Raw genomic sequence first — 12,207 nt, 5'->3', positions numbered from 1 at the left:
TATCTGGTTACATGAAGCTTGAATAAATGGAAAAAAAGACATTTGAAAGCTTGACGTTTTGATTTATGATTTCAATAATTTTCACTTCATTGCTTTTGTCCAGCTTTCTTTTCAACATAATAATATTTAATGTCTCCCACGAAAAGAAGTGAAGCTAAAAACAGATTTGCATCCAATCTGTCAGCAGGCTTTTTTAAGATTGTTTTTTATTAGCTGCTGGAATAAACTTGTGCTGGGCAGTTATGGTGCATCATGGGGAGGTCAAATAATTTCCTTGTTTGAAACTTTTCTCCAATGCGCCAAACTACCAACGGCAAAGACCTCATCTTCCCCAGCTTCATTATTCTTACAATATCATCAGGGACATATAGACTGAAGTCAAGGCTGGGACAGTAGAGAACATTGTTTGTGAATCTGGGCTATATAAAAATAAACTTGAAACTTGACATAATGTTTTCACTGCAGCACTAACAATACTGTACATTCAGTGCACTCTTTTGAGTGTGTTGCATTTGTGCCCTGAATCTTCAGCCAGTCTTTTCTATGGCTTCCATAGCTTATGATCGGCAATAAAATGTTACTAGCTCTCAACGCTTTGTAGACGTCACTTCAAGAGCTTCACTTTAAAAGCTTTACTTGTAGTCTGTGTTCAAAAGAAACAAATAAAAGATCATACGGGGATCATATATAAACTGCATATATCGATATTTGAACAATCCAAAAACAATTTGGATTTGACAGACATTCCTCGAAAATATGTGAAGGTGCCGTCTTGGACACATACAACAACTGTATACAATTTACAGTATATATGAAACAGACCACCACTAATCAGTGTGGATACTCTCAGATATGCACACATTGAAACTAAATCAGCATGTTGCACACAAAAGCAGCTGTTACAAAGAATCTGCTTTGGCTAGCTTGTTATTTGGGGCTTTGACGAAAAGGGGGACAAATGAGTTTCTAAATTGGTTGAGTCTTCAATTAGGGTCTCAAAAGCATCTGCTTGAGGAGAGGAGCTGGTAGGACATGGGAAGGGTGTGAAATTATATCCTCAAAGACCTCACAGTGTGAGAGGTGCTGCCTGATTCCATTATTATGAAGGTCTCTGTGTGAACAGAGTAATCTTGACTTCCAGATAGGCAGTCAGGATGCCAGACTGCGGTGGGATGCCATACCTTAGCATTCTTCCCAATGGATTCATTAGAGAGTGAGCAACACTTTCTGGGTGACCCAGAAATGCAGACCCTGCTGGACCCTAACAAAGACATGTTCTACTCAGTATAACATGTTAACGTATTGCCAATTTGAATTCCCAGATATCTGTTAGAGTCAGCTTGGGCAATACTGTTGTTATGGATCACTACTAGTGAATGGTCTCCGTTGAATTTGGGGTCGAATACCATTAATTGTGTTTCCCTGAAATTGATGATGAGGAGATGTTACATCAAACAGAATATGTATCATGTTAATCATCTTGTCCATTCGCAATAACTTTTAATTCCATATATGTTTAAATACAAACACCTCTACAGAGGATTGCTCTTGGTCAGATTAACTTTGTTTAAAGAGTCTTGATATCCACAGTCCTTGTAACCAGCGATACCCCCTTTTCTCACCAGCAGAAATTTCTAGACATTTAGTTTAGTTGTCTTCAATTTTTTTTTTTTTTTGGCTGGGGTGCAGCAGCAAAAACAGCAGTGTTACTGGTTTGGTGGCCTTTACCCTGATGTCTATAAATCTGTTCCTGTTTTTAAGACTACTTTGGGGGCAGTAATACATTCTGTTCAGAGTATATTCCCAGAAAACTATTTCTTGTTGTTGTGGAGAAGTTTCGGCAAAGTCTTCTTTGCAGAATTCTCTTAATTCACCCACATTGGGGGGTTTTTGAGCATGAAATGCTCGATTAAGATCATGCCACAGTGTCCAATCGGATTTACGTCTTGACTTTGACGAAGTTGCTCCAAAAACAGCCATTCAGAGGTAGACTTGCTCCAAGTGTGTTTGAGCCCGAGTTCATGAACTGATGGCTGTAGATTCTTCCTCAAGATTTCCTGGTAGAGTGTAGAATTCATGGTCCCACCAATTACAACCCAGACCAACACACTCCCACCACCATCTTTAACTGTTACCATAACGATGGTTTTATGAGATGCTGTGTTAGTTTTATGCCAGATGTAACAGGATACGCACCTTCTGCAATCTCTATTCTTGTGTGCATTGTTATACACAGATAACATATTCTCCCACAAGTCTTTGGAATAATCAATACATTTTTTGTCAAACAAGACACAAGTCTTTGTATTCTTTTTTTCTCAGCATAGATTTTTGCTTTGGAACTCTGTCCTGGATGCCATTTTTGCCTCTCTGGAGTCATGAACACTGACAGTCACTGAGGCACGTGAGGACTGCTGTTCTTTATGTTGTTTTGGGTTCTTTTGTGACCTCTTGGAAATTTTTTCTCATCTGTTCTTTGATATCTTCAGATTGTGGAATGATGTGTTCTGAGATTGTTTAGCTTCCTTCACTTTGCAAAATGTATTCCATTTAAGTGATTTGTTGATCCAACAGGTCTGGCTGTAATCAGGTTGAGGTGTAGCTGATAGACCAGAACACAATTTTCCAAAAAATGTGGTCAGTCACAGTTAAATCATGATTTTAAAAAATTGGCAATTACTTTGTCACACTGGGTCACGTAGATTAAATGGCTTTTTTCACGGAATAAATATCATTTCAATTAAAAAACTCAACTTGGGTTATTGTGTAACAATAAAATTTGTTTCATGATATAAAAAAAATATGGGAAATGTGCAAAAATGTTGGTTTTATGAAACATGCTCACAACACTTCAAACAACACGTTTAACGACTGCTTTAACACTGAGAAGCAGAGACATGTTTTTGCTTTTCAAAGAGGTCATTTTTATCTTGATTATAATAAAGCAGTGGTTTCCAAGATGGGGGTGGGGGGCCATGGGAGGAATGAATCAATCAAATTTGACATAGCTAGCATAACATGAACAACTTTCTGTTGAGGGTGAAATCAGAGGATGAACTTAAATGAATACTTTGCTGCTCTATGGACATGATGTCGACGATACTTGACGACTCTGAAGCCAGAGGAATAAGTGCCACTCCTCTGTCCAACACATTCAGCAGCCGCATTTATGGCATGTCAAAAGACAGAGGAGCAGCTTAATGATACGGTACCCGGCAGCCCCTTTTCTCTACAGATGGATGAAGCTACTGGCAGTAACAAAGACTGTTTATCGATAACTGATGTCAGATTCATAGGTGCTGATGATACGAAGGAGGAATTGCTTTTCTGCAAAAAAATTACTAGCAGAGCCACAGCAGAAGAACTGTTTACAATAATGACTCTTATTTGAAAGAGATTGAGATGGGAGGACTGTGTGGATCAGCACAGCAAGCTATGGCAGGGAAACTGGTAGGGCTGCAAGCGCTCAAGGAGTGCATCTCCCCCCAATGTGAAGTGGATGCATCGTGTGATACACCGTGAAGCACTAGCGATGAATGGTGAACAACTGAACGATGCTATGATCATCATTGCTACAGTCAACTACATAAAAACACAGCCTGTGAAAGCTTATTTTTGGCACATTATTTTTGGCACTGTGTGAGGAAATGGGCTCTGACCACACAGCTGTTATGTTCCATACTGAGTCCCGATGGCTGTCGGGGGTGTCGGTCCAGGGTCTTTGAGGTGCACCATGAAATCTGCATCTTTTTGAAGGAGGGTAGTGATCTTGCCCACAAGTTTAGCTCATGAAACTTGTGCAACTCAGTCACGTGTTTCAGAAACATTTCCAGACATATTTCCAGATGCAGGATCCCGGAGATCATGATTGGATCTGTGACCCTTTCAGTTCAACATTACCTGCCGACTACAGCACATCAGAGGACGAACAGTTCAATGATATCAGCTCTGATTCAACAATCACACTGCAGTTTAGGGGTGTGTTATGGTTAAAATGTTCTTGTATATCAAAGGGGGTGCCCAGCAAAAAAAGTTTGGTAACAACCGGAATAAAGACTTGTTAATTTATTATCAGAAATAAAATGAAGAAATACTACAGAATCAATGAAAAACTTAAGCTTTCACCTTTCAGCGTAGGTCAAAGCTATGCATTAGCTTTGATCATAGATCAAAGCTAGTGCATAATTAGATCAAAGCACTATCTTTGATCGATGGTCTTACTCACACTGGCCTTCTCCCCTTGTCTTTCTATCTTATCTAGTTCCTGAGTGTACAAAAGTTGTGATTTGACCTTGACCTACATTTCTCAAGGTCAAGGTCATCATCTAATTTTCATCCCCTTTGCTGCCGGAGCAACGTGCTTTTTGTTTCATCTTTCTATCTGCAACGGTTACGAAAATATTTGATGGACAAACGGACGGACGAACACATGAACACTGACAATTACAATACATCACCGCTTTGAAGTGGGATGTAACTATGGTGAAGAAGATGAAGATTCTCTTTATGTGTGACTCAGTTCTAAAGTCTACTTTGACTGATGCCTTTAGTTTTTAAATCTTTGGATGTATTTATTTGACTAATTAGCCTTACCAGTCATTATGTGAATCATTTTCCACTGGTACTTCGAAGCTGATCTTACAGTAGAAGTGTCTTTTTTCTTTTTTGCTATTTCACACTGAACTAATCCTGAGTGAGTGAAAACAAAGTCTCCCTTTCTCACTCACCTTCAATATACAGAGGCTCCACCACGTCATGATTGATAAGCTCAAAGTTTTCATGGCCAAGCCAGTGCTCCACGTTCCTCTTCCTGCCCGTGAAGAAGTTGTCCACCACCGTCACCTCATGTCCATCCATCATCAGCTTGTCAGTCAGGTGGGAACCCACAAAACCAGCCCCACCAGTTATCTAGTGGACAAGTGTACATGTATGTAAAGCTTAGTAATAGCAACTGAAAGAGAACTGAAATACTGCTTTTCATTATAGACCAAATTTAAAAAAGTGTTTGTTTCAGAGCAACACTGTCCTTAGACCACAACTTTAATGATACCAAACTGGGAAATTTACAAGTTGAAGCATGAGGACGTTTACTTTGAAGGACAGTTTTCTACAGATAATGTTTCATTTCTCTAAAGAAACCAGCTGACAAAACAAAAACATTCATACAAGTTAGTAATATAAACATCAAAGACTATACAACATTCAAAAATACAGCCTATTAATATTTTCTTATCTATATTTTGTTAAGTTCTCCACTTATTATGTCAGAAAAGGTTTCTGACACCTTTCAAATCACAGAAGCTATAGTGATATTTAAGATAACATTTTTACCTGATCTCCTGTCATAAAGAAGTCCAATAACAAGACTAAATGAAACGTAAATTCTATAAAAACATAAGTACCTCAGTTGATGATGGTTGTTTAACATAACCTTAATAAAGGAGTTAATTTTAATGTGATTTCTGAAGTTGTATTTGTCACATACCAGAATTCTCTTGCGATCTTTTTCTGACAGGAATTTCACAGGTGGGTACTTCTGAGAGAAACTGGATAGGAAAGAAGACAAAAATTTAGAAAGAAACTGGGTGCGAAGGAAGCGGATCATTTGCAAAGCAGTGAACTCAGAAGTTCTTCAATAGTATGTAAACAGCCTTTGTTTTACTTTAACTCTGCTATCATAACATGCACCAGGTTATTTGCATTTTGGAGAGACTACTTTATTCCTAATGAGCACCAAACCGGTTACAAATTTACTTAATGACAGGTTAGAAATACTATATTATTAGAAAATGTCTTCTTTAAAATGAGCCTGAGTGAAAAAGGTTAATCATTAATAGATCTCAACATGGATCAAAGTAAAAACCTAACATATCCATGAAGAAAAACTCCACAAAAAAGTCTCGTTCAAAATCACAAAAATAGACGACAGAATTCTGTGCCATCTGCACTGAGGTGTCAAATGTGAATCACATTACCCCCAGAAAAACAATCTCTGTTTAATTAGTAACTGCAGAACAGAATAGAATGTCATTTAGCGATAAGACCATGTCTGTGAAATATTCAGCAGAGTCCACCTGTAGCACACAGTAGTAGTTCAGGAAGCCTGAATGGATATAGAGTTCGTTCACGGAACCCTTTGGCATGTTGCAGATGTGTAGAAAGTATCAGACAGTAAAAACATTAAACTCTAACACATGTTATTGTAGATTTGTCTCTGAACATCACTCAAGGTATTAAAGTGGCCAAATACTTGACCTGTAAAAGCACAATCTATCCAACTGTAGTAGTTGCCGTGGTAGCGGTAGAGTCAACATTCACTTATCAATGGTTAGCCTGCACTGCACAAACCACATGATCTCTGACATCATGTGACTCCTATATTCTATAGAGCTACTTTTCAAGTAGATGAAACAATATTGATGTGATGGGTGATAAAGATCTGTCACCAGTCTGTTGACAGCATGTTTCTTCATCATGTGTGCATGAGTATACACACCTTTGTTCTAGTTCACGAATTTTCTCTCTTAGAGGAGCGACAACCTGAAGTGAAAAAGAAGAGACAGAGAGATGGAACCAAAGCATAAATGACTGAAACGGTTCCACATGTATGGTGGGTTTACTGGAAATAACAGTCACCGACTTTTAATATGTTCAGTGGTATGTAGATTAAAAATAATTCGAGAGGCCTGGCAACCTGCAAAAAGTTCTGTCACAAGTTCAGAATATGTTTGCTTGAAAAAGAACAAAAGAACAAAAATAGCAGTGGCTTCCTTTAATGTTTAGCCACACTGACAGACATAACTGTTACCAGAACAAGGAACAAAAATTTTAATTATGTTTCGCAATCATGTTTCAGAAAGTGATGATGTCAGGGACAAGTTGTTCCACTGAGATTTAAATGATTTGGATTCAACTCTCTGCACATTCATTTAAAAAAAATACCTGCGTCCTTCTGATGCATGAAGCCTTAGGGACAGAAATAGACAATGAGCTTCCTCAAAAAAATATGAGGAAGATTTTTACACAGCAGAAAAATGTCATCTTCAATTTTTTTTTAGTAACTTTTTGTTAGAATTTGAGTTTGTCTGGTCTAGGTAAAGGTGTTTCAGGCCCTGTCCACACGGAGCTGGATGTTTTTGAAAACGGAACTCTTTTCTTCTGGTTACGCCTTCCGTCTACCCGACAACGCAAATATCCGGGACGAAAATGTAACTTTTTGAAAATGGTGGGTATGCGTTGTCGTGTGGACAAAACTTTTTCTATTCGGGTTTTTCTCCCGCGACGAAAACTGCTGACGTCTGATGTGTGTGACCTGTCTCTACATAAACAAACAGAATAGACGGACTTCCCCCACAGGGATTAGAGAATGTATAGAGATGTTTACCATCCATTTGTGCTTTCTCTCATACTTTGTGCTGCACTGTCTGTTCTATTTGCCTGTCTTGTCCTGCGTGTGTTGTACTGCCTGTGTTGTACTACCTGTTGTACTTCCTGTTGTTCTGCCTGTGTTGTACTGTCTGTTGTACTGCCTGTCTACCGTGGGTCAGCGAGGACTGCAATTTCATCTGTGCTGTATGTCGTGCACATATGGTACACTTGACAATAAAGCTGACTTTGACTCAAAACCGGCTATTTTCTGACGTGTAACAGCTCAAAGTTGAAGATGCGTTGATAAACGTGCTTGACAGTTGAATATTTGTGCGTCTCTTTCTTTCTATATGAGTCCTAAAGTTTACACATTTATTTATTCATTCATTCATGTTCCTCTCCTAAGATGCCGACGCCAGTTCTGAGTCTGTCTGCTGGTGGGAGAACTCTGTGATGGAGGTAGTCCTCCCAGGAGGAACGGCGTGAATTTCCACACGTCCTGGTCCTTTCTCTTCTGTCGTTTTTGGAGCTGTTCTGCTTATAAACGTGTTGATCAATGCACTGATGTGGTTACGTGTGGACGGAGATTTTTTCAAAAACGCTGTCATGTGGACGCAAATTTTTTTCTATGCGGGGAAAAATAGTTGCGCTTTCAAAAAGATCCGGCCTGCCGCTTCTTACGGGCCCAATCAAAAATTCTGGACTGGTGTAAGTGGATAGTGTGCCCTCACGTGTTCACAGGGCCTGTAATTGTCAATATGTAATAATATATGTAATAATGAGAAAGATACCACCTGATATCATTTAGTAAAGCTTGCATTTCAAAATGCTGGTAATCTAAAAACAGCGCTCGGAGTCAAACTCACTTCATCAATTCTCTGCTCAATCTTCATTTCTCCATGTTCTTGTATTGATCTGTGAACAGACAAAGACAAGGAGAGGAGGGTAAGATGAGAGCAACCAGAATCACATGACCAAAGAAAACAGCCAATGATTGAGGGGAGCTGTTACATAGCAACTCATGGTTCACCAGCCCCAGCTAGCCCTTATCAGGGAGGTACGAATACAATCACCTATCACGCTATCTAAAATTTCTGTATGACTGATCATTTGATATTTTCTGTTTATCATAAAAGGTTGATAGAGATGTTCTTTTACTTAATTCTCAAATTTAGAGATAAGGATCTTTTGTCATGACAATAATTTATAGGTTGAATGAACAGAAGATGATGAAGCTGATATCTGAACCGTGACAACACATTCATCAACATCTAACTTTTTTCACCATCAGCTATCACTGATAGATGAAGTCCTTTGCAACATTGTGTGTGTATGGAACAGTGCAATTAAAACGCGATCTGCTAACAGAGCTGATCACGGGGTGTCATCAGGAATAGAATCGGTGTGCATCCGCCAAAATTGCTTGAGTAATGGGTTTCCTTTTTAATAATTCATAGTTCATGGCTCAAGATTAGTCAAAAGAGGGAAGCATCCCTAGCATGATAATAGTGTGTTGGTCATTAAGCTTAATATGCTTTTGTCAGGACTGGTTAAATACATGGGTAAAATAGGCAATTTCAAGGAGTACAATGGCTGACGCTCAACAACACTCATCTACATAACCTCAATATGCAACCCACTTCTCTCACAAATGATGACATTATAGAGGCAAGTAATCTGGTTATATAAACATATTTACAGAGACATAAACATTAAAAGATGGAAGTGAAATTTGAATCTAACATTTTGTTTTCCATTTATTACATTTTTAATGCTACCAACTTGCAAATAAAGACTAATTAAAGATTGGGGCTCGAAACAAACATGACCAATCAAAGTAATGTACACTCCACACAGAGACCTTAATGCATTTCATCATTGACCCTATAATGATGATCAGAGCTGGGAGGGTGCACACTAAGCCAAGTGCTCTCTCTGTCTGCTTGTCATGTTAAAACAGATGCAAACATTCACACCCTCATTGAATTAAAATAAAACCATGACAGCGAAAATTGTACAAAAAAGGCTGACAATAAATTGTTAACTTTTAAAACAGCCTTTTTCAAGATTGTGTTGTGCGGCTCAGTGTCTGCTGAAAGTGAGAATAAAATGCAGCCATTTGTTACAGTCAATAACACCTACTACTATCAACCGCAAAAACATCACTTATACCCCATGTGAACAGGTGAAAGTGATTTTCATGCTTTGCAGCAGCAAAGATTGTGAGTGCCAGATTATTCATGACCATGAAGATTCTCTTCATCCATCGTTATAAAACTTGACAATGATTTTATAATCCACAAATCATGATCTAAATATAACTAAAACAGTTCTGGAGGAAATGGCTGCCATGAAGGGAAGAAAGAAACGGAGATCCCATCACTCATTTTACAACCTTTCACATGAACCATAATTGCAGCTCTTCTGTGGACTAAGAAATCAGAATTTATCTACATCATGCATGAGGATAAATGCACAATGCACAATAAATGCACGATGGATAAATTTGCATTTTTCAGTGAACCTTTCCTTTAGTGAAGTGATCGTGATTCATTACAGAATATATCAGTCCATCATAGAGCAGCCTAGTTTAATAAAGCATTACAGTATATAAAAAAATGTCCTGTACATGATGTTCTGTTACCATGGAATATGACAAATAATCCACTGAAAAGCATGGTGTAACAGATGAATAAATTACTGTACCTCATGTTCGTATAGGTTCCCCAGACAGCTGGAAGACAGGACGAGAAAACTTGTCACAATGCCAACATTATAAGTTCAAAGCACATACAGGTATATAGCTCCATCCCATGTTCACAGCAACACCTGTGTTCTGTCATTTTCCCCCAAGTTTAAGGAAAACAATTCAAGTTTCTTAATACAAACAAAACACAGATAGACAGGGAAATATTAAGCTTTATATATATATATATATATATATATATATATATATATATATATATATATATATATATATATAGCTTTTATCACTCATGCACTTTTCATCGAATATTAAACTTTATAAGATACTGTATGTCAAAGCTGACATTGAATTGAACTGAATCAACAGTCTCTCTCAGCTACAACTCGATCTTGGTTGCAGGTTATTTTTTATGTTATTATATACACTATGTTACTTGTTTTGTCATGTTAGCAAAAACTTACCGGCATTAACAATCTAAACATGCAAGATCACTACATTTGGAATATCACATGGATCGAGCTCACGTTTTGATTTATGGTGAATAACACGTTTCAAGCCATAAAGTTAGAAGCGGATGCTCTTGTATTTATGATGTTTTGGAGCTGCATCAAAATCTAATGATTGCTATTTGTTTAGTAAAAAAAAAACAAAAAACCCTGAATGTTAGAGGTAACTAGGAAAACTATTAACTTTCTAAAACTGTCTCACATGCAAATGGACTTGTTTTAATGTAATGCAAACACATTTAAGTCGTTACCGTCAAATATGAAGCACCCATAAATGTGACTCCTCTGCATGTCATTAAATGTGTTAAATTAGTTTAACCAGTTCATTAACCTCAGTCTTTTAGCATAAGGGCCTGTGTCGCTTAATAAAATGTAATGACTGCTTCAACTGTCCGAAGCTTGGTTGGTCGGGTTAAAGACTAAACCATTAAAGTGTTTCTGGGGAAAAATAAATTCCAAATACTCACACGCAATGTAGACGACAAGAGCGAGGGCAAAAAGCAGCTTCATCATTCTTCTGTTTAATCCCGATATGAGCCAGACGACCCGATTCATCATCCGATCCAACGCAACAGGATCAACGCGTTCCCACTTTTAATTCCAGCTATCGCATTTTGAGGCACGGCTGTTCACGTCCCGGGTCGAGTTCGGTCTCCGGGTGTCTTGACGTGAACAGAATGTCTTGTCGCTGGCTGCTGGTTATCCAAAATATTAACTTGCTTGACAGGACAGGCGAACTAGGTGCTCCTGCTACGTCAACAGCAGGCAGGAGCGGTTTACGTGGCTAGCAGGACACAAACAGGTAGCGCAGAGTCTCATGAGAGAAGCTACAACTGTCTGCTGTGACATTCACGACTTCATACAAAGTCCTTTAACTATTACCGTCATTTAACCTCCGACTAAGCAAACACATAAACAGCATGCAGTGCATGTTCATATTGACGTAAACAAAAACCGCTTCTCATACAAACAGCGGCGGTGCCTCAAAGACACCAAAGCCAAATGGTTAGCCGTTAGCTACACCGATAGCAACTGGCTAAAGTTAGCAAGGAACAGACGACAGACAGCATATTTTTCCGAGACTTAAAACACCGAACGCAAACCCTGCCTTACGTTGCAGTTAGACAAGTGTCGGAGAAAATAAGAGCTGTTCATTTCAACGGCGAACACACGTACACATGTTCGAAGTTTTTGCCTCACAGTTAGGCCGAAAAATAGATGAGCGATTACTCGTCACTCGATTCACCAGCCTTACTGTTACTTCCTGTAGCGACCATGTGACGTTCTTGACGCGACAGGATTTTAAAAAAAAAGTTTAATGGAGTATCCAAAAATGTATTATACTGATACTGAATAGCAGTATATTCAATATTTATTATTGTGCATTGAAAACTAGGTTTTTTATTTACGTTAGGGAAACCTCCAGTTCAAATTACTGTAATACCATGGCTCTTTCATTCTGTCATGCGGAAATTTCCGCGGTGCATTAATCCTGACCTTTTAAATTCCCGTACCAGACAAAACCTGTTTTGGCACGATAATACATTTTTTGGTTTGTAACATTATTTATAGCACGACAACGTTATACCGATTGAGACTCACTGTCAAATAATTGAAGTTCACGTC

The 12,207-nt window shown here is 38.4% G+C and overlaps 1 protein-coding gene across 1 annotated transcript in view; it reads right to left on the bottom strand.

Moving 5' to 3' along the window:
• uxs1 (UDP-glucuronate decarboxylase 1) overlaps positions 1-11,810 on the bottom strand; it is a 29,841-nt gene extending 18,031 nt beyond the window's left edge. The window contains exons 1-6 of the mRNA XM_068330091.1: positions 11,049-11,810; positions 10,075-10,102; positions 8,235-8,283; positions 6,497-6,540; positions 5,486-5,546; positions 4,728-4,908 (exon numbers count right to left, since the gene is read on the bottom strand). Coding sequence (XP_068186192.1) covers positions 4,728-4,908; positions 5,486-5,546; positions 6,497-6,540; positions 8,235-8,283; positions 10,075-10,102; positions 11,049-11,139 — 454 coding nt within the window. The 5' untranslated portion in view covers positions 11,140-11,810. The remainder of the gene's footprint in view (positions 1-4,727; positions 4,909-5,485; positions 5,547-6,496; positions 6,541-8,234; positions 8,284-10,074; positions 10,103-11,048) is intronic.
• Positions 11,811-12,207: the final 397 nt, after the last annotated feature.

The sequence above is a fragment of the Antennarius striatus genome, chromosome 12, assembly GCF_040054535.1.
Source record: "Antennarius striatus isolate MH-2024 chromosome 12, ASM4005453v1, whole genome shotgun sequence".
In the NCBI taxonomy this organism is placed as follows: Eukaryota; Metazoa; Chordata; class Actinopteri; order Lophiiformes; family Antennariidae; genus Antennarius; species Antennarius striatus.
This window is presented reverse-complemented; position numbering and strand designations above follow the sequence as displayed.